The sequence below is a fragment of the Portunus trituberculatus genome, chromosome 15, assembly GCF_017591435.1.
Source record: "Portunus trituberculatus isolate SZX2019 chromosome 15, ASM1759143v1, whole genome shotgun sequence".
NCBI classification, from domain to species: Eukaryota; Metazoa; Arthropoda; class Malacostraca; order Decapoda; family Portunidae; genus Portunus; species Portunus trituberculatus.
In genome coordinates, this window is record NC_059269.1 from 7,481,129 (window position 1) to 7,507,698 (window position 26,570).

General features: G+C 41.8%; 1 protein-coding gene across 2 annotated transcripts in view; it reads right to left on the reverse strand.

Annotated features, from left to right (window-relative positions):
- LOC123504273 (eyes absent homolog 2-like) overlaps positions 1-21,481 on the reverse strand; it is an 89,277-nt gene extending 67,796 nt beyond the window's left edge. Inside the window, exon 1 of one of the 2 annotated variants that reach the window (XM_045254683.1) lies at positions 20,312-21,481. In XM_045254683.1, the coding sequence (XP_045110618.1) occupies positions 20,312-20,395 (84 nt within the window). In that variant the 5' untranslated portion in view covers positions 20,396-21,481. The remainder of the gene's footprint in view (positions 1-20,311) is intronic. The other variant, XM_045254684.1, reaches the window with a different exon arrangement.
- Between the last annotated feature and the right edge of the window lie 5,089 nt (positions 21,482-26,570).

Consider the following 26,570-nt stretch of genomic DNA (forward strand, 5'->3'; position numbering starts at 1 on the left):
ATGGCTGAGGTGCTTCCGCCACTCGCCACCTGATGCAGGGGTGTCTGATAACGCTTATCTAATCCAAGCTATAACTCACCACCTTCTCGGGGTTCCCTTACATGGAGGAGCAACTTAGCTGCGGTCTTGGCCAGCTTCTGCAATGACGAAACCCATAACGTCATCATTGGTCGGTGTTTACGTGATGGACCGTAGCGGTGATGCAATTATCGGAGCTTTTGTTTGTTTGTGAAGTAAACAGAAACATCTATCGAGACTGTTTTTACTGATACCGATGACGCGAGTGTTGACGTCATCATTATATATACAGAGAAAGAGAGAGAGAGAGAGAGAGAGAGAGAGAGAGAGAGAGAGAGAGAGAGAGAGAGAGAGAGAGAGAGAGAGAGAGAGAGAGAGAGAGAGAGAGAGAGAGAGAGAGAGCGAGAGAGAGAGAGAGAGAGAGAGTGGAAATAATAGTAATGGTGGCTGTGAAGGCTCCACTTACTGGTTAAACTCTCGGTTATGCAAATTCCCTACTTTTATTTCCACAGCTCTTCCTTTCCTCCACTCCTCCCCTTCAGAAGCTCACCTCTCACCTCTCACCTCTCACCCATATACCCCCACCTCCACCACACTCACACTCTTTGCACTCCTGCCTAACCATCACTCCCTTGCTCCATAATAAACTCCTTCCCCTGCCGAGTCTAATATGCACTCCCATGAATTCCCTGCTACTCCCATACTGAGACTGGCCGGTGGAGGGACAGCAAGCCACTCAAACAATTGGGTGCTCTGATGCAGGAGGTTAACTGCGCTTGTCACTACATCACCGGATGGCTATAGTGAGTTATATAGTGATCCGTAAGCATTAACGATGATGCATGGTGACAAGGTATAAATGGCATAACTATAATGTGTTTTGGAATTTTCGCACATCGTTGTTTAATATTTGCTTCTTTACAAGTCGCATATGTAACTGATACATTTTGGCCGGGATACGTGTAAATACGTATAACTACAACATGATTAATTTTAACTTTTCTCAATTTTACATTTGACTTTTTAAGAAGTATATATATATATAATTTGTATATTAACTGAAAATACAAGTGTAAAAACCTGTAGGAATTATGGAAAAATATTGTACAGCAGTGAAAGAGTTAAGGTAAGACTTCTAGTTCATTAATACGTGATATCAGAAGCAACCAAGTTGTCCCATCAATTTCTCTAGAATGTTAAAAACCGGGAGCTTACGAGACTTCCTTGACATGAACTATGCTCTGAATCTTTAGATTACTCACTTTTTTTTTAAGAAGAGAAAACAAATATCAGCTATCGACACACACACATGAGAGAGAGAGAGAGAGAGAGAGAGAGAGAGAGAGAGAGAGAGAGAGACACGTGGCATCCAATGACTCTAATGATGCGATGGAGAGGCAGGTTGGTGAGGTTGGTGGGCGGCGGTGCGGGCGGGAGGCATTTCCTACATGGCACATCAACTCCGCTTCGATTACTCTTGACATGTCATCGCTGCGGTTCTTGAATGCTTGTGTTGCGGAAGAAGAGCAAGTCTAAATAAGAGTTACACATAGAGAAGCCTTCGTCTGTGGTAAGTGTTTCGTCCAAAAGTAGGTGCTTAAACCACTTTTTCTGCCGCCAGATTTACTTGACTAAGCAGCAATTGTGATTCTAATCGGCACAAAAGTACATGTCATTTAGAGCACGAACACACGATTAATTTAGCCAACTGCATGTCATATCCATTATGCTGATAACGAGGAAACTGTACCTCATGTTTTTTTTAGAGGCAATGTTTATTTTCCTTCAAACAGGATTACAATGTAAGCTTGCAAACATAATATTGTCTACCCTTTTTTGCTCTGTCACTCGCTTTTTTTTTCATGTTCTTCAAGGCGTGGCGGGAAGACAGCAGAGTATTCAGTTGTCATATCTCTTCCCTAACGAGTGCGCTGTTCATGCGGACAGTTTGCCTCAACAGACAACCTTGGTACCAGCCGACGTCCATCCTACTGACCGCGTTATTTCCGTGTACTTAATATAACATAATGAATGAATAAAGACTTCCCTTCAAATCCCGGAATGCTCCAGAACTCTCTTTGTGGCACTCACTGAAACATACGATGGACATTAATGATCACCTTTACAACAAACATTTTTAGGTCACACGTTGAAATTAGCAGATATTATCATCACTTATGTTTAGAGGTGCCAATAACATCACTTGCTCAAATACAAGCGGTAGAATCACCTTTAAAGCAAGCACTCGTACATCGCTTGTTGAAATTTACAATGAGTTTAAATTTACATTGATGGAATCTTGCCATTTCATTTTTTTTGTATTCAGAAACGCTTTGCTCTCACCACGACAATATTAAAAAAAAAAAAACAAAAAAAAAAAACACGATCATTAGCCGAGTTCTCATGAGTGTTTCGCCTATTGATAGAGTAGAAATCCTGTTAATCTGCCACTAGAACCGCAAAAGACATACTTAAACCCGAGCAACTGCAACTAGAGTCTATATAGAAAGAGGTGGAGGTGCTGCCAGAAGAGTTTTACCATACGGTGTGTCAAGAAGCAAACTTGCGGCGGCCCTCGACCCTAAGTATATATGGTACGTATGTGTGAGTAACGTACCATACTGGGATATTTAAACAAGAACGCGTTTCACTCCCACAGTTACCCCTTACCTCTCCCCCCCTTCACTCCCAGCCTCACTCCCTTTCTCCCTCTTCCTCACCATCGCCACGAGACCGCACTCACAGTACAGCAGCACATGTGGTGTACAGTGCGCTCGTGAAAAAAAATACCTCAGTAAAACCTCATCACTTAGCTTTGTCGTGTACATGTGTGCGTGTGTTGTGCAAGATGGCGGGCAATGCGTGGGAAAACAACGCCCTGAAGAGAGAGAGAGAGAGAGAGAGAGAGAGAGAGAGAGAGAATTTATCTTCGCTGTAGTGACCTTCGCCCTTACTTCATCCTTACTCCCCTTTTCTACCGACCTTTTTTCTCCCTCGGCTGACAAAGATTGATAGGAAATTATATATGTAGTAGTGGTGGTGGCGATGGTGGTGGTGGTGGTGGTGGTGGAAATAGTAGTAGTAGTAGTAGTAGTAGTAGGAGGAGGAGGAGGAGGAGGAGGAGGAGGAGGAGGAGGAGGAGGAGGAGGAGGAGGAGGAGGAGGAGGAAGAGGAGGCAATAATATAATAATGATGACAAAGTAATAACGATAATAATAATAAATAACAACAATAATAATAATAATAATGATAATAATAATAACAATAATGGTAGTAATAGCATCATTATAATAACAACAACAACAAAAACAACAACAACACTAACCTAAACAGCCTAAGAACAACAATGCGAGTGTCGCCTTACCAGTAACTCCCGCTGAGATAAAATTCCCTGACTTATGGCGCCACATCTGTTGTAATTACCACACCAGTGTTTACAATCTGATTTTTAAGAGCAAGTACACTATGCATAGAGGAAGGGGAAAAAAGGACATCTCACTTTCACATCGCATAAAGTGCAGTTTAAGACAAGCGAGTGTTACCCCCAGTAGTCTCTCTCTCTCTCTCTCTCTCTCTCTCTCTCTCTCTCTGACGGGGTTCGGCAGGGTATGACGGGACCAATGACCGTATTCTAAAATATCTCTACCCCGAAACTCCAGCTCTAGTTGAAATTTAACAGATCAACGACATTTTTATATTACTAACAGGAGAAACACACTTCAGAACTCGGCTCATCTTCTCAGTGGCCTTTGAAAGCAGTCTTGGTAAGAGAGCACAGCGTTTCTTGATACATGCGGGGAGAGTGACAAGGCAGGTCGAGGTATTCTGTATTTTGTCAGTAAGTTGTCAGCATCTTCAGGCACAACTGATGCATTCACGGGAAGGAGAGGGAGGTTGTAACACGGGATCTCTTGAGTCAACCAGCATGTGTTAACTATTGAGGAGTTGTTTAAGAGGGATTCAATAATACCGGAAGTGGTGATTCACTTGCTCCGGAACCGAGTGGGAAAGGGAGGTGATTGAAAAAAAAAAAAGGAGAAACGAGTCATGTACGGTATGTTAACTGGCGAGGAGTTGTAATATGTGATGCAATTATGGTGGAGATAATAATTCACTCAGTATTGGGAAAGAGTAAGCAAAAGAAAACAAAAACCCTGATAATTGAGTCAACCAGGAAGCATTAACTAGCGAGGCATTGTTACGTGGGCTACAACGATGATGGAAGAAGTGATTCATTCAGAATTGGGTCCAGGGCAAGCCAGTGGGAAGAGACACCAACGGCAAGGACGTAGTCTTCCCCCCGGCGCCGCTGCTCCTCGCTGGTGCTCGGCGGACATGTGGCGGCGGAACCCAACACATCCCAGGAATGTCACTTGGAAAAAAATGGTCTTCAGCTCCCACGCTCCCCAGCCTGACTTGACTGCTGCTGCTGCTGCTACTCCACCCACCCCCTTCACACACACACACACACACACACAGGGCCAGAGGACAAACAGTATTACACTCACTCAAAAGCAACCTAAAAATATCCATCATTATCACGTATTCATTGACTCATCAGCAGCTAAGCATTAGTAGACATCATCAATTTCAGAAGTATTTCAAAACAGCGCACTTTTCTAGATTCACGAGATGGAGTGGATGTGACACGCTTCCTAATCAATCCGAAGCTGCATATGGTTCATAAACACAAGATAAAGTTCGTGGGCCTACAGAATCATATGTTCTTCCTATTCTTGGTAACTAAACAATCATTTTCCTGATAAACAAAACATATACTTCATTGCTATTTCCGTCTTTTATCATCCCAATCCCGTTTCCTTGATGTCTTTTTCTATTTAAACCATGCCAACCTAACCTGACCTAACCCTCATGTCACCTCATCTCACTTCACATCACCTACTCTAGTGGGCAAGAACACGCTAACTTAACTACTAAATAATAACTACGACGGTAATAAACTATAAAAAGTTACTAGGAAAAAAATGGACGTCTGGCAGAGATGGGCGTAATTCTGTAATCGAATACCCTCGTTACGTTACCTCTGGCGTTGCCTGTCCTCCATCCTTGCCAAACAGGTGGACATGACTGAGGTTTGTTAGTAGATAATCGCTGACAGGAGGCAGTAAATTAAGGTGTTCAGGATGATGAAGTATGAGGGGTACAGTTTGGATGATTGTAGGTAGAAAAATATATGATAAAAAAAAAAAGTAACACAAAAACTAACGGAAAAAAGTAACAAAAAATAAAGCAACAGGGAAAAAAGTAACAAAAATATTGAATGTTTTTGTTTCTGTTTCGGACGTAACGTAACCTAACCACTTACTTTTTTTTCCGAAATGAAATTACTACTGTTATTTTTTTTCAAGATATTTTTTTTTTAGCAATTTTTCTTAATACTTTATTTTCTTGAGACTTTCTTCCGAGTACCAGTTTTGGGTACCACTTGGGACAGTATTCTTAAAACATTTCGGGGTCTTATCTCCACGACAATAACAGACTGCAGAGGAAGTTTTCAACCTTTACAATGATTTTTCATGATGCTACCAACGGTCAAAGATTCTGCGATTCTGCATCATTAAACGGGAAAACATCGATGAAAACCTAATTATCAGTGGCTTTCGAAAATAAACCTAAAGCGTTTAAAAATACAGGTCCATTAGCGATCCACCCTAACCCTCGGTAAATATGGGTGCATTAGAGATAAATCAATAACCTCAACATATCGTGGGACCAAACTTCGTGGATCCAACAGAACCCAAGAATTTACCACGCACAGCTTTTCTTCCAGATCGGTGGCGATATTTTATCTTCTTTAAAAACAAACTTTGCTGAATAGGAAAAAAATAACTAAATCACGCACTTTCTTTCATTGGCATTGACAGACCATAGAGACAAATAAGGACTAGAGTAATGTCTGTGTAGAGCCAACCACTATGGCAGTAATGCTATAAACAAAAGCCTAAACAAAAGGAGCATGCAATAAGTACTCAGGTCTTAGACGTTTTCGGCCTTCATTAGGACTATTTTCAGAGGACATAGTGGTGATTATGAAGATTTCCAAAGTATTTCTCCCCCTTTTAGTGATCCAGCACTCAATGTTTAACTTTCACTATAACCATAAAATAATACATGAATATCTCTTAATGACTTCCACTAGAGTTGTTGAAGTATAAGACGGGGAAACGTTAAAGAATATGAATTTGTGAGTCAAAGAAACATATATAATGAAATGGTACGGGAATAATTTGTATTTGTATGGGGTGCGTGAGATCGAAAAAGAAAATAGACACTGAAATAGAGAGTGCACGAGAACCTGAATACAGCAATGATGTATGAACGAATGAAAGAAAAATATTTATACTGCAAAGACGATACGACACAAATGTACTATGACCAACTGGCACACAACACACACACACACACACACACACACACACACACACACACACACACACACACATACAGCGTTACTGTTACAAGACACTAAGTACTTCAGCGCTAATTTATGTAAAGCAGCACATGTCTAGCAAGGCCTGGCGTGCCTAACCTTCGCGCAGCACACAAAAGTCTTACTAAAGCCAATATTCTGAAACACTTTGCTCTCTCACCACGACTATTTGCAAAGGTCACAGAGGTGATTAGTCGAGTTCCCTAACATGTTAATTTCCTGTTAATCCCTTCAATACTGGGACGGCATTTTCACCTGAGTTTTGGATATGATTAGACGATTTTACTTACATTAGGAAGGATTTATGGAAGTCAAAAGATTAATGACCAGAGTCTTCACTATTTCAGCCCCCAAATAAGTTTTTGAAGCTGTATAAAGTCACCAAATGATAAGCAGAATGAATACGCGTCGTGGTACTAAAGGGGTTAATAATACAAATATGTTAATCTGCCATCAGAAACGTAAAGATATCATTACAAATCAGTGTAGGTTCAAATTGAGGCTTTTGAAAGTAGTGAACGTGCAGCGCAGGAGTGTTCCAGAATATGGTCCTAACACTCATGGGGGTAATGAGCTCCACACATCATCTTGACGAGTTAAACGACATTTTCAATCTTTCATACCTTTCTCTGGTAAGCTCTGGAACTCCTTGCCTGCTTCAGCATTTTCAATTTTATTTCTGACTTGATTGCATTTAAGAGGGAGGTTTCAAGGCATCTGTCCCTGTCTTTTGGCTAATTCTATCAGACCTGCAAAGAGGCTGGCAACTATGTAGCCTTTATTTTATTTTTTGTTACCCTTGGCCGGCTTTCACCTTTCACATAAAAAAAAAAAAAGACCGCCACGTCAAGCACTTTACCTACACGTCAACTACTACCCTACCTCACCATCCCTCACCATTCTACTCATCATCGTCCCTTCTCCACAACATACGAGGAGAATAAACACCCACACACCTTTAACACTTGAAGAAAATAAACAGTAGGTACAGTACGTACTATTGAGAAAGCATTAACCTGTATTAGCTTGAGTGATGAAAACGGAAAATTGTGTGCGTGAGATTTTTTTTCCTCTTTTTATTTGTATACTATAACTTTTCTATGCTGTCAAAAGAATTCACCACTATCTTCTTCTTATACCAGGTTAGGGTTTTTCTGGTAGTATATTTGTAACTAGTAACTCTTCATAACCTTCCTCTTCCTCGTCGTCCCTTCTCTCACAATGCATAAGTAAGATAAACACTCCTCACACCTACACATGAAGATAAACAATAAAGAAAACGCTTGTACATTTCTGGCCAATGATCCATCACTCCTCTAACGTGTGAGTGATGCTTGTCCTGCTGCCTGCCCTGTCTGTCTGTGTGTCTGTCTCATGAGTGCCTCCGAACACTCGCCTTGTTGAATTCGACGAAGCGAAGTACTGATAAAAACTCGGATATCTATTATGTTTCCGATTATTTTCTTCCATTAGTGTACTGTTTATCTTATCCGCTGCTTTATGTGTGTGTGTGTTTGCTTTATGTGTGTGTGTGTTTTTTTTTTTTTTTTTTTTTTTCTGTTCGAAATCTTCAGTCAATGCCGATAAAGTCCTATTCATGGGTTTGTCATTTGCATCATTCTTTACTCCCAATAATATGTCATTATTTTTTCCTCGATAATTTATTGTTACTTTAAAGAATGTTTGGTTAAACGTTTTGAACTTCCGAGTTGCCCATCACTCTGTCCCTTTCATTATTTTTCTGCTTGATCAATTTCCACCAACCACATTATCCGTGTGATTATCTTCTTTTAGATACTCGCAAAAATAATTGTGGCTATTTACTGACTTTTCTGTATTCGTATACACTCACTCCTCTATTATTTATCCCCGCCATTTTTATTTTGCTTACTATAGTTTATCGTTGATGTTATACGTATATATATTTTTTATTAAGTACAATGCATTATCATATTTTCTCTTGTCTTCTCTAATAATGAATATTTTCTGTTTCTCTGAGCGACATATAACCTTCCTATATCTTTTCATCCTCTCTACTCTGTACATTATTTCCAAACTTACTTTTCCAATCCCATAAAATATTCCTGCACATTGAGAGGAAATATTTGCACCTTATCTTGTATTGCGATTATCTTCTAATACTTCATGAATTACTACACGAGTACTTATGTTTCCTCATAGCGTTCACGCCTCCACGTCTTCCTACTTCCTCCTTCATTTCCGTCCCTTCTACCCCAAGCCGTTCGTCTCCAGCAAGTCATTTCCGCTCCTCTTCATTCCCGGCTCCTCGGTCAAGATAGTCAGGACAGCTTGGTTACTCATTTATTATTTTTTTTCCTTGACTCTCTTGTTCTTTCCTCGAAATTGACACCATAAAACATAAGGGAAGTTGCAAGATGCAGTCAGTTGGCCTACACGTGACGGTAGATTACGTCCCCCCACCCCACCACCTCATCCCTCTCAGCAAGTGCTTCGGGGCTTCGGAGTAATTCATGACAGCTCCCAGCGGCAGCAACAACAAGAAGCGGTACTTTTCGCTGCCACACATGCCTCAAAACACACATACTTATAAGGATGCCTTTAAGATAGTAAGGTTCCGGATGGTCTTAGTTCGATGCCAGCATTGTTTCGTTCTTAATAATTCTCTGGGAAAGAAATAAGCCGGAAATGCATGAAACCGGATGACGCTGGCGGCGAGAGCGTGGCACTGAGGAGTCAGCAGCGGTGGCACAGTATATCCTGCTTCACTGGGCACTTGTTGAACTCACCTATTGGTTTTAAGTCTTTAATAAGGAACTCGAGTGGACGACGCAATATAAAACATAAGAGCATGCTGTCAGATTCAGATGCACTTCGACTACTTTTTAACAAGCTACATTGGAAGTTACAGGAATTTTCGTTTTTAGTGTTTTAATGATTCTAGTGTGAGATTACCCTTCTCATTACGTAGACTTAACAGCAACCGACAAGTGATGAGATGTTTATCAAGGGTACCATCAAAATAAATTTTGCAAACTTGACACAATCTTGGGCTCGGGTACACAAGTTATTGAAAGAATTAAAGAGGATATTGCACCACCAAGAGGAAATAAAAAGCCATAAGAGTGCGACTAATCATTTCTGTAGTCTTTGAAAACAGTCCTAATGAAAGAATAAAGCGTTTCAAAACACTCACTATGTTCCCTCATTGCCTGCAGTGATAACACGGAGTCTTGGGAGACTAGGACATGTGGACTAACACAACGGGGAAATTTCAAGATAATCAACAAAATGAATAGGAAAACCAAAACGGAAAAAAAAAAAAAATAGCAGGTAATAGGTAACAAGAATTAACATGGGATAATTTGCATGAACACTTTTAGGTTTACAGAAGACAGTTAGTTCATAAAATTTGCCTAATCTTTGCTTTATCAGTCCTTATTAACTACGCACTCAGAACTCGGCAACTAACTATTCTATTAACTAACCTCTTCTTTTATTCCCTTCTTAACTCAAACTTTTCCAACGCTAAAAGGAAAAAAGACGGAAAAAAAGCACCACTTCTTTCCTTGCCACATTGAATTACTACAAAACTGCGCTTCATCGTCCTCATTTACCACGTCACATTTTTTTTTCCTCACTTTTTTGCTCCATTATTTTCAGCTTCATTTTCCCTCTTTCCTCGCCACAGCCATTGTTTTAGTCTTCCTCTGCCCGCTGCGGTATAGCTTCCTCCTCCACCCCATATCCCTCCGTCGTGTTTTAAGTCCGACCCACCCACCCTCCCTCCCTCCCTCCCACCCACAGTCCCCTTCCATGTGTTCCCTCCCCACCCTTCATTTCCTCCTCCCCTTCTCAGGACCTTGGGCCAAGTGTCACCTCTCTCTCTCTCTCTCTCTCTCTCTCTCTCAGTAAGAATCGGTTGTCTTTTTCTTACTCGTCTCTGATTTAGTAAAATTCTCTCTCTCTCTCTGTGTGTGTGTGTGTGTGTGTGTGTGTGTGTGTGTGTGTGATATGACAGGCCACACACTCCCGGCAGTCACTCATGGGCAGAACAAGGCGCTGAAAAAGCAAATGGACATATACGTGGATTCTCATTATAAAACCGAACTGCAACCGAAGCTCCCGTTCAAGGCCGAGGGTGAGTTGAATGTGGCGGGTCCGGCGGCAGGCTGTGTGTGTGTGTGTGTGTGTGTGTGTGTGTGTGTGTGTGTGTGTGTGTTTGAGGGTGTACAAGAATAGTGAAATGGTCTGGTCTTTTTTTTATTTATTTATTTTTGACGTTTTTTTTTTACCTTTCTTTTTTTTTTTTTTCCTTTGCCTCTATCAATCATCAAACCGCAAACCCATCTACAGTTTCGCACGGGGCAATATTCGAACAAGATGTGATAGGCGGCGTCCGCGTTTCAAGTTACGGACGGAGGAACGGATGAACGGACGGGCAAATGGATAGATGGATGGATGGATATGTATACTCGAGGTTCCATCCATCCATCCATCAACTCACAAAAGTACGGTTGGTAGCACTGCTTTGTCTCATCTGCTCCTACTGGTACTCCTGCTGATCCTACTCTTACCAGGACTATTGTTTGGTTTATTTAGGTGTTAAATGACAATTAAAAGAGAGAGAGAGAGAGAGAGAGAGAGAGAGAGAGAGAGAGAGAGATTAGGGTAGGTAGAAGGCCACAGGAGGGCAGACGAGGGCAAACAGCGGGAGAAATGTGTGCCAGATGAGCGCCCGCCGAAGACAAGACTACCCTTCCCTTCATAATCATCACTAACCTTCTTGTAACTTCCTAACCAACCAACTAACAAACATCCAACCTGTCTTCCATCTCCCTATCACCTTCCCATCACCACCTTCTTACCTCGCTACTTACCTACATAAAGAAGACAAGGAAAGCGGACAGATGCACAGAAGGGAAGGGAAGGGAAGGCAAGGGAAGGGAGTAGAAGAACAAGGCACCAACTGTGACGCCTGTAGATGGCTAGCAGGGCCAAGAAAGTGGTATAACACTGCTCCTAAGGGCGGTCGTCTTTTGTTTGTTACGGCATATGTGGCTTTGCGTCATAGTAAAGCGGGGACAAGTTAGTGCTAAGACCCTCCTCCTCCTCCTCCTCCTCCTCCTCCTCCTCCTCCTCCTCCTCCTCCTCCTCCTCCTCCTCCTCCTCCTCCTCCTGCTTCTCCTTCTCTTTCCTCCCTCCCGCCCTCTTCCTCCTCCACCCTCTAACTACTTGCAACTACCATCGTGGGACTTAATTAGGCAACATGTGGTTTATTTAACGTTTGCAGGTTGACCAGCATGTATTTTTGGTGCATCGATGAGGGTAATGATAATTATAAATAGAAATTATTATTATTATCATTAATATTATTATTATTATTATTATTATTATTATTATTATTTTTATTGTTATTATCATTATTATTATTACTATTGTTATTATTACGGCTGTTAGTAAGATGAAATGTACAGTACAGCCGTTCCTAGTTAGACCTAAGAAAATATACATTCCTATTTACTTTACACCACAAACAACATATCTTACAGTATCAAAGAGCAGCACTCATGCCCTCAACACCTGTCCCCTGTGTGTGTGTGTGTGTGTGTGTGTGTGTGTGTGTGTGTGTGTGTGTGTGTGTGTGTGTGTGTGTGTGTGTGTGTGTGTGTGTGTGTGTGTGTGTGTGTGGGTGGGTGTGTGTGTTTGTCGGAGTCTTCATTATTTAGACAAACCTCTTTAACACGAGCAATGGGAACCGAATCGTGTGAAAGTCACATCTGGAGAACCGTGGATCCCAAGAATGAACATACCAAACCACGCCGCTTCTACGTAGGATTAGTAGTTGCAAGATAGCAGAGGAGTGAAAAACATTCCTTCAGCCAACCTGCAAGAGTCCTTCTCACTCCTGCCAACCTCTTGTCCTGCTCCTTGCCCCGGCCATCCACCTCCCGCCACAATCTAATTTTCCACCTTCAGCAGCGGATGTAACTTGATATCATTGTGTTATTAAGGTCACTAAGATTATGCAGATAACGGATAAAAGGAGTGTCTCTGGGATTAAAAGTGCGTAGTGTGTGCCCAAGAGGGTTGGCAGACATGGAGAGGCGGCGCGGGGCATGGTGAAGGCGACCATTGACTGCTGCAGTGTAAATAAACTCACTGGTTCCTTCCCCCAGCACCAACACGTACACGGACACTCTTCCACGTTCATAAGGTCAGCACGTACTACGCTCCGTGAGCCAAATCCCCGATCAGGGACGGAGCGATGCATGACACGGGGAAGGTAATACTACACATCCTACGTGCGAAGATTCCTTGTTGATTTCAACGTTATGTCAATATCGGTCAAGGCTCAAGTCATGAACTATAAATACCTCTCCTTCTTCCCTTCCTGCACCACACACTGAAGGTGCCTCCCCCTCAGCTTAAACAAAACAAATAAATGCTAAGATTAGCTGAACTAAATATTGCCTTCTGCCGAATGTAACCAATACTTGTCTCTAAAACCGTTTCACTGATCGACGTGAAAATAATAATGATCTGTGCGTATGAGTGTGAGGGGAGTCGGGTGGGAGGACGGAATGATGCGATACTGCAGTCAGCTGTGTGTGTGTGTGTGTGTGTGTGTGTGTGTGTGTGTGTGTGTGTGTGTGTGTGTGTGTGTGTGTGTTGAACACTGATTACGCAGAAACTTTTAGTCTCCGATGTTGTGAAGCACTAACAGAGCTGCGCCTGACTGTCCCACGCCAGCAGGCCACGGGGTATGTTGGGCACTTCTATCGACCATTTAAGGAAACATTTCTTTAAATAGTACCCACTAAACAAACTGGATTATCCCCCCAAAAAATGTTGGATTACTCATATATTGTTGGATCTGTCAGCTAAGAATATCACTAATTTACACAGTACCAAGAAAACTCAATATATACTAACACAGGTAAAAATAATACACGACAGTAGTAAACTGTAATGCAATGCTTTCCTCAAGGCTGATAACTTTTATAACTGCAACGAGATAATCACAACAGAAACTAAAACAATGCCAGTAAATCAGCAATGACACCAAACCTAGCCCTGTCTAACCAGCTGACAATCTCCATCCTGATCAATTAATAACGAGTTTGGAGTGACAGCTGTGGGAAAAATAATGAAAAAAACATATCTCCTTTCTCCATTCAACACACACACACACACACACACACACACACACACACACACACACACACTACAAAATATAATGGACTTTTCCCGGCGTTGTGGTGTGCGACGAATTTAGCATCTTATCTATTATTGTTATTTTTGTGTCTGTAAATCTTTAATCACACTATGTTGTTGTTTTCCCTAGGAGACTAATGTACTGTGGGTCGATTAATCCTCCTCTCCGTGCAGGGCTTCTGGTTATTACGTCAGGCACTCTCCTACTCACTCACTCATGTCCATTCAGTGCAGTGACGAGTGAGGCTGAACCAGTAAGACACGTTTGAGGACCGATGCTTCACTTACCCTCCGCACCACAACAAGAGGTGTTGTGTTGTCACAGAACATGGAAATATGGGTCGCATTTTGAAGCACTTTGGGTTCTCATAAGGATCATTCTCAAAGATGCATAGATAAACAGTCAGGGTTTACATGTGTGTGTTTTTGTTACTGATAATGTAAAGCCTTTAAGTATCGCTGATGTCACAGAAATTCTCCTAAATATAATTTTCAGCAAAGGTTGTTAAAAATAGTCCATAAAGCGCAAAAATACTGAGGATACGGTTCTCTTTCTTTTCCTCGTTGCTTCAAGAGATAGTAAGGTCATAACTATCTTGAGTAAAGAGCTAGGAACAATAAAAACAGCAGATATATTTCCAATACAGAATGTGGGATTGATTACCTTCTCCCCAGCTGCCCTAAAATTGAAGAAAAAAAAAACAATTAAGAAAAAAAAATAAGTTAGATAAAAATATAAAGATAGAGTACAATAATGACGACGAAATAAAAAGAAAAAATAAATAAATACAATATTGTGTAAATGATCACTGAGATGAAGCCGTCACCTCTCTGGACACGTTGACTCCTCCCCTCCTTGTCGCAAGTCACCGCCTGTCATGATAAACAACAAAATCATATAAGACACCAATATATTGACTAGTTTGCTGACTGCATGTGCTAAAATAATTATGAGACTTACAGCGTTTTCCACATCCCTGTCTATATTACATTCACACTGGTCGAAGAATGACATACGAGTAAATGGTAAACAGAAGACGTAGAAAACTGAGTACTGAGTACTGGGTTTTTACTTTTTTAATTGATATTCAAACAAAAGATATGTTGATAGTAGGTGGAACAAAATGTATGAGAAAGACCTAGGGGTGAAGGGTTATCAGCTCTGGCTACTAATGACACCACCAGCTGAAGGAAGACCAAAATTTCCATCACCACAAACTAATATCAGTGTGAGCAATTAAAATGAAAGGATGAAAAGGGGTAAAATAAGAGACGCAAACTTAGCAACGTATATGCTTAACAATTTACCTGACAGTACTGAGTGTAAGGCGCCATCTCTCCTTCGCGGTGTTATAAAAAGTGACAAAGAGCACGTTAAAGATTTGTTCACTGGAGGAAATATTCTAGACAGCTGCCATTACTAACTAAAGCCTTACTGAATGTTTGTTTTCTCTATCAAAATGGAGGAAGACTTACAGTTTAATAAAAGAGGAAAATTTCACTCATATTACTCACCCCCCTTGTGTGTGTGTGTGTGTGTGTGTGTGTGTGTGTGTGTGTGTGTGTGTGTGTGTGTGTGTGTGTGTGTAGTAATGCAGTATGAATGTGATAAGAATAATATGGTGTGGTATGCATCTTCACACATCTAGCTGCTGTCGATAGCCATTCCCTGTGGTGACAAGGGAAAAGGAGAGACAGCGATGGCAAGCCCCTCCCCTCCACACACGCAACCTCTCCATCATCAAGACTCCTGCTGGGACTCCGTAGGGCACCGCGCGATGGACCATATCCCTAAACACTTCTGCACCGCACCTACACTACATCCCAAAGGCTTTCGTTGATGCTACACGAGTTTTTAAATGTGCCTAGTGACAAAGAAACACGATATCTACATTATGAATAAGAAAAACAGTCTTGGAAACCCTGTTAAGCATCTCTGTAGCCTTTAAAAACAATCATGGTAGAGGAGCAAAGGGTTTCTCAATAAGGGAAGGTAACTGGAACTATCACCACTCTCAGCTTCATGCTAAGACCTTGAAGCTTGAAGCACCAGGGAGCCAAAGAGGTGTGGTGTGGAAGCTTACCGACATATGGTCATCCCTTCACTCCTGCCAACCCCTTTCCCTTTTTTGGTAATGTGTTAGGGTGGCGAGGGTATGGATGGAGGCTGCCACTGATCGAAGCCACACAGAGGGCATCATTATAAAGACTTTGCTGTGGTTAGTCAGAGTTCTCTAGTATGTTATTGGCACGGTGAAGAAAGTCATGGGTTAATTGATTTTTAAATGTGCTGCAACTCCCAACTTAATAGAACAACAAATACATCTAAATTGTAAATCTATCTCATTCTGGCTACTCATTCATCGAGATTTGTGCCTGTCTAACAATCTATATGTATGTTCAATAACTTACAAGCATCTAACATTAAGCACAAAATCTGTCTCAGTAATCACACACACACACACACACACACACACACACACACACACACACACACACTAAATAATAGCAGTTTAAAAGATAACACGTTTTTTGCCCGAATATTTCCACAGTGCTTATGAACAGTCCGCCCTTTGCATAAATCATACACCCCTTCTGTCTGTTCTCATAAATATTCTTGTTCAATATTTACAATCTAAACTTCTGTTACGATATCTTTTTCTTTTTTTATCTTCTTTTTTTTTTTTTTTTTTTTTTTTTGCAGCAGTAAAGAACATGCATAATTTACATATCTTAGAATAGCCTTTATTTTTTTCCCTTCGATGTTTTCATAATTCAACAACCTTCTCTTATTACAATAGTTCTCCCACTTTTTACCCTCTTCAAATTATGGGTGTAAGATAGTCCAGAGCATAACTATGAACGAAAATTTCGACCATCCTGTTATGGTACACTTGCCGTTAGTCATAGTGTTGATTAAAAAGTGTTGCTGGTTGTCTGTCTCACTACTCGTTCCACCGGTTACTCTCTCCACGTCTATATTATTTGTGTTATCCGCTTCTGGTACACTGATGGGGTTCTTAGCGTCATTTTCTCTCATTAATTATTTCAGGAGTCTTCTATAAGGTTTTATGAATTATTGTTAATACCACAAGTTCTATTTTTGTCAAGGTACTCAAAGCTTTTACATTTTTAAGTTCTACTGTGTAAGAGGTCGTCCAGTTTTCTATTTTGGTTGTAACAATTTGATGCTTACACATATACTATAAAATAAAGAGAGTTATGATTATCTATTATCATTCGTGAAGCAAACGCCTTTTAAGTCACAGATTCACTCATTTAAAGTTCATGTTATCAATATTTCACAAATGAAGAATCACACAAATTTGACAGCATTATCAAGAGAACTCACTTTCATAATCCATAAAACAAAACATCGTACTTCATCATTATAGCTATTAGTGTTTGTCCAACAACGCCTGCGATGCTAATCTGAGATGATTGCTTCAGTTTTTGTAGAGTACTCGTTTACCACTTAATATGCATTGACTGGCGAGTAAACCAACAAGCCAGTATAATAACACACACACACACACACACACACACACACACACACACACACACACACACACACACACATTTAAAGGAAAAAAAAAGTGGGGAGCTGCTTCTCGTACTGGAAAATAGGAAATACTCTTTACAAACACTTGTATCATATAGATTAAAAGAATATTAAATACTCTCAACAAATTATTTATTTCATAACACTCGTGAATAACAAATGCGTCCTTTATGAAAGAGCTCTACTGTACATTTACGAGTCATAAAAAAAAAAAAAAAAAAAACCTGAGCAAATCATCGTTTTCTTTCCTTATTCTCGTAAGTCTGAAATAAGACCTTTATGAACACGAGGTACAGCTTCGATACGAGGTGAGAAAAATTCACGGGTGATGGCAGATGGCAATTATAAATCGATTAGGAGCGTGTTTGTCAACTGGCATATTATAATTCCCAAACTTCCTTATCTATTTATTATCTATGGGGCATGCATAAAAAAAAAGGAAAAATAATTCTGAAGTGTTCTGAATTCTGATGTGGGACTAAAATCAATGGTGTTAAGAGTGTCTATAAAGTAGCTTACTGTTTTAAGACAATGCGATATGACAGTACTCCCAAATCTTTCAAATGTAATAAAAGTGATAGTACTGGCCAGAAAAAAATAATCTAAAGGTATCTGGAATTATGCTACACTAAATTTATCAGGACCAGGAAGAATCAAAAGTTTTAGCAAGGGTGACAGCTCCCGATTACTTCCTCCTGCCGTTAAATTGAAAGGCCACGCTCCCTCATTGAAAAAAAAACCTGCTCCACAAGTAACCTTTACAAGCTGCGATAAATAAAACTTGACTGTGTTATATTGGTGTGAAAAATCCTTAACAACATCAGTCTTGTATACAGATTATTTGTATTTCCACTTATACGAATAGTAGTAGTAGTCGTAGTAGTAGAACAGAGGACCTTCATTTACAATATAATAGTAAACATAATTACATAACTCGCACGATATAAAGTAATGTGGTAGTAGTATTGGTATTAATAATCGTAATAGAGGTTGAAGACTATTTAAAACATGGATGATCAAGTAAACAACATACGTAAACAAACATTTCAAAAGCAAACAAATACAAATACATTCTGATGCAAAGGTTATCAGTGTCATGGGTGAATTTAACATCAAAGACCCATGCCACTCATCAGACACCATCAGACACATGGTATGGCGACAGTACTTGACTCAAACCCATCACCATCTTATAAAACCAATGACGAAATTATTAAAAAACAGAACAATACCTACTTCTGCTTCACCGAGAGAGAGAGAGAGAGAGAGAGAGAGAGAGAGAGAGAGAGAATTAACAATACTCACTAGTAGAACGAAAAACTTCAACCCGATATTCTAAAACGATTTGCTCTCCCACCACTACTTTAAAAGACCACAGAGATAGTTAGCAGAGATCTCGAGAGTACTTCACCAATTGATAATGTAAAAATTTCGTTAACCTATCTCTAGAACCACAAGAAAACCTGTGTAGCTTCAGGCAGTGTCTTTACAATGTAATAGAGCTGCAGCAAGAAGTGTTTCTAAATGGATTAGTTCAACACATAATCCTAAAGACTTGTATATATCTGGCACGGTAGTGAGGCATGGATAACTAAGCGTCATTTGAAAGGCAAGAACTCCGTATATCACTGCAACAGTCTGGGAGAGGAGAATTGCTGAGGCACGGCGAAGCGGTGCTCACGGAATATAGTCGCCGCGGCAAAGGGTCCGGCGGGATGAGCCAATAGTTCTACGGTATTAACTGGTGTTTTACTTGAGTCCATTGTTCTTTTCTTGGGATTCCTTTTCATGTACCAGACATTATCAGTTCGGTTAATATGAATGTTTGTTCTCTCTCTAATGACTCATAATCCTCGTTATCCTGTCGCTATGGTCATGAAAATACTTAAAAAATTCTGAAGATTTCCGCTAGTCTGTTAAAAGGTAATCGTGGTCAGACACTGGAACCTTTTGAAATGTGGACGTTTTAGTTATTAGTAAACAAAACAATGGAGATAAGATGCGTATAATACATATTCCTACATATGTTTTTTTCAAGCAACATAACCTCTGCCGGTGATTTGTGGCCGCGAATGTCACGAACTCGAGAAATACCAACAGCCAACATGCATAACAAGGAATGGTCGTATACACAATAGTCCTGTATATATGCTTCATAAACTTGTTTGGCGCAACAAATAAGGAATAGCCATAATGAGTGTTCACTATTATTATGATACATAAATCAGAACGACCGCATCATGTCTTCGCCATACCACTTTGTAAACATTCTGGTCTCTTTCAGTATAAGAATAATGAAGATAAATTTTACTCCAACGTAATAATAGTAAAAGATAACTGAAAGCAATCATCATCCTGTCCACACTTCCTCGACATGGACGCTCCACCGCCGCCGCCGACAGAACACCACCACACACACTATTTACTTGCACGAAATTATCCTTGCTTGCGGGTTTTCTTTTCTAATCCTTGGCTGAGTTGGCCGACACGCGGTTGTGAGCGGCCACAACTCGTCCAATGCAAGAATTAAACCAAGAACTAAACTAACACATCATTTCCTTGTATGTTCTGCTTATCTACTGCCTCAAGTGTTGCCTTTGTAAATATTGCCGTAGACCTAAAAGCAAGATTATCTATCCATGCTTCACATCGGCTTTTCCGTAATAAAGTGCGAATTCGTTTGTCACCGCAGACAATTCGGTGTGGTTAAATTTAACGATGATGACGTTACACGTAAAAACACCAGCCACTTTTACATACATCATTCCCAAACGAACACGGTGGGATGCCCATAATGAGTCCCCTTGAGGGCGGCGACGAGGGGCGGGCGCGCCAACCTGTCGCGAGGGGCAGCGGTCTCGCCGCCTCAGCCACTTCACTTTTCTTCACAACCGCCACCGCCACCACGTTTCATTGCTTTTTTGACTTGTGACATGGCCCTCAGGTGACAACGATTGATTAACACGATCTTTAAAGAATGTGTGAACAGCACCACATTAGCTGCTGCTTCACACTTACTTAAGATCCTCACTTGAGAAATTAATAATTCACCCGTGTTAAGTGTAGCGTGTGAACACACTCACCTGCTGGTCGAGGACGGCTTGTTCCTTGTTAAGATCGACCAAGGTAGGGAAGGTGTGGTCCATGGAGGGGAGCACAGACACCATCTTGCCCCCTCAGTGGCTCGCCGCCGGAACAGTGGTGAGTAGAGTGGTGAGAGTGGAGAGATGAATATCAGCAACAGGGAAGGAGGGCGGCGCTGACAAGTTCTATTGAGTGTCAGAGGGTCGTCACTACTGGTCCAGGGTGTCCAAGCTTTAGGCCAAATGGCGGAACTTCAGCTTGTATTCTCACGTGCTTCCCTACACTTAAAACTCACGCTAGTTCCTTCACATATTTCAGACTCGACACTACGACATGCGCGACCAATGGCTGTGCTGCTGAAGGTCCCAAGCCACCCGCCACATGGTCCACCCAGGCTGTGGTCCTGGTCTGGCCCTCACCACAACCACCTGTTAACGGCTGTGGTCTCCGGATGAGGGGTTGCTGAAGAAGAGGGGTCGCGCCGTCTTCCTCTCACAATAAAGAAACAATCCTCGTTCCTTCTACCATGCTTGATAAGGTACTACGCTCACTTCTTTCCTTTCCTCCACAATCTTCCTTAAGCAGCTGCTGCTCCTGCGGCTGCTGCGTCTCCTGCTTCGGCTGCTCGGCTCTCCTTCAAGGACCTGATCGCCAAGGGGAGGGGTTCGAGTGAGGGCGGCCAATCCCTGAACGTCCTCGTCACCACTGTAAAACGACACTGGTCCAACAGGTTCTCCGCCGCCGCCGTGCTCCCTTCGTCGCCGCGGGGAGTGAGGAAGAGAGAGGAGGGTCACAAGGAGGGGAGGGAGTCACGCCACGCTGCTCGACTGTTGAAAATCCCCCAGCGCCGCACCAGCCCTTTAGGGCTTGCGCTGCAAACACTCGTAAGAATAATCCGTGTTCAACCGCGTGTCATCACCATGTCCGAGTTTCTGGCGATGCGTCTGAGCCTTCAACAGGTCCACTGCGCCTGCCTGCCTGCCTGGCGCAGCTCCCGGACTAGTGCGACCTCGCCACTGTGGGACAGAGAGCCACAGTCGGGTGAAGTGAGAGTTTGTAAGCGTCGCAGGATAACATATATGAAGCAGGAATCCCACAGCGCCTCTAGCGACCCTGCCACTCTCACTCGTCAACACACACTGACCCTAGAGCGGCCATGATGCGGCCCCCGGACACCTGAACATTGATTAACACGCCACCCTCGCCCAATCATCGACCGGGGCAGATCCTAGCCAGCCAATAGGAGACAGGGACACAACGCCACTAGGAGCGACGTGGGTCATGGTGGGGGCAGGGGAGGGACGGAGTGGGGGGAATGGAGTAGACTATTGGGGGAAGTATGAGGGAGGTAGGACCCGAGGGCAGACTGTGGGGAAGGGGAGTGAGGGTAAGGATGAGGGGTGCGGGCACAAGGGGAGACACGGAGGAAGGGAAGGACGGAGAGAGGGATGGGAGGGGAGGGAGGGTGGGAAAGCGAGGGGTTCCGACACTCACTAACACCGGTTCGTCCTTTTGGAAGCGGTTTATCTCGAGAATCTGCCGTAAAAATCTACATCGAATCATATATTTTTCTTCTCCCTCTCGCCGCTGCAATATCGAGTGAGTTTTTCGTCTCAAGTGGAGTGGAGGCTAAGAACAGAACAAAGGAGAGGCGAAGGATGGAGCAATAGTGGTGGAGAGGAACTGACGTTGGCATCAGAAGGAGCGAGCGGTGGTTTGGGAGGAGGGAGGGTGGGATGGGAGGAGGAAACATGGGAGGGGTAGGAGGGAGGATGGAGGAGGAGGGAAGTAAGGAAGGAGGGAGGGAAGGACACAGAGGATACCCACTACCACTATCACCACCACCACCACCACCACTACACTACACCTTCCTTCTCCCCATCATAATACGATACTAAAAATTCATAGGCACTTCACACACACACACACACAGAAAGAGATGAGTGTCTAGCCTCAGAGTTGCTTGTTTCCCCTCAATGCGCCACAACCAGAAAGTCTCTCTCTCTCTCTCTCTCTCTCTCTCAGAAGGAAGAACGGAGGAGGAAGATGCAGAATACAAAGGCAAGAGCGGAAGATCAGAGTGAGGGGAAGAAAGGACACGAGGGAGGAGTTGGTGTGGTGTGCTGGTGAAAGGAACACAACGGAACACAATAGAAGACCAAACAGCAGCAGATCTGTCGGTCCGTAAGATGGTAAAGGAAGAAGAGGACGAGGAGGGGATCAAGAGAAGATGGATGCAGGAAAATGTGAATGAGGAAGGAGCTAAAATAGAAAACTAAGAGGAAAAGAAGGTAATTGATAAAGGAGGAGAGAGAGAAGGAGGAGAAAGGAAAGAATCAAGAGGAAGATGAGCTAAGGGGGTGTGGGTGATATGAAAGGGGAATCCTACGTGAGGCTTCGGTGTTCCTGTCACAAATCGATCGTGTGTGTGTGTGTGTGTGTGTGTGTGTAAACGAAGCACCGGGTTGGGGGGGATGGCTTCGTTCGGCTGTCCGCTGGAGGAGGGCTTCCCTAAGGATGTCTGGCCCCTTCTGCTGGCTTCTCCGGGGTTAAATTGTCTGTCACCCCTGCTTTGCCCGCCATACTTATCCTTCTCCAGTTCGTTCCATTCAGACACATGTAATCACGCACATATGACAATGAATCCTATTTCAAATCATTTTGTAGACTTTTTATACATTTATCAGATTATAGTGGAATTGTTAAGGGTTTTCAAGCGTTTTCATGAATTTTTGGTGATCGTTTAAAGAATTCTTCATTATTGGTCTCACACACGTCCATATACGTCCATGAATCCCACTTCTTATAATTCTGTAGACATGTATTTCGCAGATTATAGTGACAGTTACTGAGGGTTTCCAAGTGTTTTAATGAATTTTTGGTAAAAGTCTAACAAATAAAATCGCAATCAGTTTCGAAAACACAAATACAAACATGGCTGATCATCTCTGTTTCCTTTGAAAGTTGTCTTGAGAAAACAAAGCGAAATGTTTAAATCAGCCTGTATCTAAATCATCACCACTACAACTACTATTACTGCTATTACTTCTAACTTTCCCTTTTAGTTCAAGTTGTTTCTTCTCAGGTGCAGGATGTTGTAAGTCTGTCATAAATCAAGCTACATTTAAACTGTTACCACCACAACCACCATCATTGCTATCACGAATTTCTTTTATCTTTTTTTCTCTTTAGTTCAACCACTTGTTTCTTTCTTACGTCCACGATGTTGCGACACCACACACCGCCCACTGCAACTCGGAGCATTGAAACATACTCCGAAGCACCTCAGCGGTGAACCACGACTATTTCAAAAGACCCTAGTGAAAGCTACATAAGGTCCTCAGTGGTATTTTTATCGTCGTAGCGACATATTAACAAAATTTTTACATGATCAAAAGGAGAAACAAGTCTTGAGAACTCGGCTAATCATCTTTGTGGTCTTTGAAAACATTCATGATGAGAGAGCTAAGCGTTTCTGATTGCTTGACTCAGCTCAAAGACACGCAGCGCAGACAACTATACGAGTGCAAATGTAACTCCGGATTCCCTGTGGGGTTGTACTGTACAGAGGAGGTGACAGGAAGGAGTGATGGTACTGGCTAGGGTTTTCGTAACTAGTAATGGTAAACCCCCTTTGAATTTTTATATTTTCCATGACAAAAGACCTGCTATTATTTTTAAGTGTGCATGTGTTAGATAGATAGATAGATAAATAATAGATAGAGATAGAGAGAGAGAGAGAGAGAGAGAGAGAGAGAGAGAGAGAGAGAGAGAGAGAGAGAGAGAGAGAGAGAGAGAGAGAGAGAGAGAGAGAGAGAGAGACAGACAGACAGACAGACAGACAGACAGACAGACAGACAGACAGACAGACAGACAGACAGACAGACAGACAGACAGACAGACAGACAGAGAGAGAGAGAGAGAGAGAGAGAGAGAGAGAGAGAGAGAGAGAGAGAGAGAGAGAGAGAGAGAGAGAGAGAGAGAGAGAGAGAGAGAGAAAGGGGAAGGATCAGCTGTTTTGTGGTTTCCTCTAAAAAAAGAAAAGAAGGAAGATTTTCAAAACGTATAACAACTCGAGTGTGTGTGTGTGTGTGTGTGTGTGTGTGTGTGTGTGTGTGTGGGTGGGTGGGTGTGTGTGGGTAGCTGGAACAAAACAAGCAGCACCATATCAAAGTACAATCTCACGATTTTCCTACGCACAATAGAAAACTGACCATGCCTTTACCACACACCCATCACTTCTTCCCATCACCATCCACCCATCACATCACACCTCATTACATTATCACGATCACCCCGTCACTCCCATCACCACCAACACTCGCTTACCATTCCCTTATCACTCCATATCTCACTCACCACTCCACTCTCACTCATCACTAATAACTATCTTCTCATAACATTTTCATCACCAGTTACCAATGAACACCCCATCACAACCATCAGGTCAAGTTGCTAAGTTTGTTTATTTACTCGTTAACGAAGAAATGAGTACTACTACTAATACTAATAATATTACAATTTTCAGTATCAATATCACACCGATAACACTAACACCACTGGCACCATAACATTAGAAATCACGATATATAATAACCTTACTTCCATCCCAACCTTCACCTAAGCACTGTACACAAGCAACCATCTAAGGCATCCACCTTCTTCACCTCCGGGATTTAAGCTCTGATAAGGTAAGTGGGCGGACGAACTTCATCTTCTAATGCCTAGTTCAATCCAAAGACTCGTTACCTCGCATCTCATCCTCGTCGCTATGTCTATAGATCTTGCACCATTATGATACTAGAGTGGTTAGTGTTTGGTGTTTTTAAACGTTTCGATGTCTCAATCACGGCTATGCTTAACAGAATCTAGTAGAAGTTGTTGTGTTCTTCAAGGACGTATTCATGGATGTAATGATGATTTAACTGAAATTGTACTTCATTACTATTAAAAAGGCATTATAAAGGTTTTGCTAGGATTTTACCCATGTCTGTGTTTACGTCCTTATAAATCTGAAGACGCTGATAAAATTTCTACAAGGACTTCAAACTATAACAGTGAAAGGCTTCATTAAAAGTCTACTTACATTTATATCAATTGACGTAATAAGAACGTTTTTACGCATGTCCTTATTTACTTCCTATGAATCTGAAGACGCTGATGAAATCCCTACAAGGCTTCAAATCCCAGTGTGGTGTGTCGGTGTTCTTTGGTCGGCTTCCTTTGTTCCTCCTGGGTGCGGTGGGTTGTGGATCTTGCATAAGAGAACTGTAGGGCGTCTATAGGAGTAAATGAAACCTTTTTTTTTCATCCCCTTAAGCGTCTTCACGTGGAAGGGTCGTCGGTAAGATGCTAAACTCAACATCAATGGTGTTCCTTCGCGTGCCGGTATCAATGTTGTGTTTGGCTTCTCTCTCTCTCTCTCTCTCTCTCTCTCTCTCTCTCTCTCTCTCTCTCTCTCTCTCTCCATTCCTGTCCTTCGCTGTTGTTGTTTGTTGTTCTTGCTAGTATGTTTGGTCACTCGAGGTTCAGCATGTAGAGTAATTAGCAGCTGTCATGTACTCCATTGTGAATCTCTGCTCATTTATTTATTTATTTATTTATTTGAGGGAATGGATACTTTGAAAATTCCATGTATGTTAATCACTCATAATTTCTTTGTTGTTGTTGTTGTTGTTGTTGTTGTTGTTGTTGTTGTTGCTGCGTCATTTCTTTGTTGTTGTTGTGCTTGATCATATCACTACTCAATGTTCTTATCAACTCATCATACAATACATAATAAAAATTCTTCACATACACTATCCCACATTGCTTTACTGAATACAACACTGCATAACTTGTATAATTTAGAAAAAAAAAGTGAACTAAAGTCAGGTCATTATGGGTATTTCATTTATTCCCTAGATAATATAACTAAATGCAATCATAACATCTCCATTATTACACTTGCTAATCAAACCTCTGTCTTATAATATTCCTAATAACATTTCGCCCACTGCATTCCCATTTTCTTCATTAAACATACCAAATACGACACATATTCATAATACAGCCATTTCCTTAATCATTCTTTATCTTATTTGGTTTTCTATCACTTCTGCGTTCGTAACTGTTTTTGCATTCTTTCATTTTCGTTTCAGTTTAAGTGCATCCTTTGCTTCTCCTCGTCCGTGTCTCATCCATCTCCGCGTTCTGTCTTTTCACCGTTTGCTAAAGTTTCCCCTTCACATCTTGCAGAGCTCCATCAGCGAGAGAGAG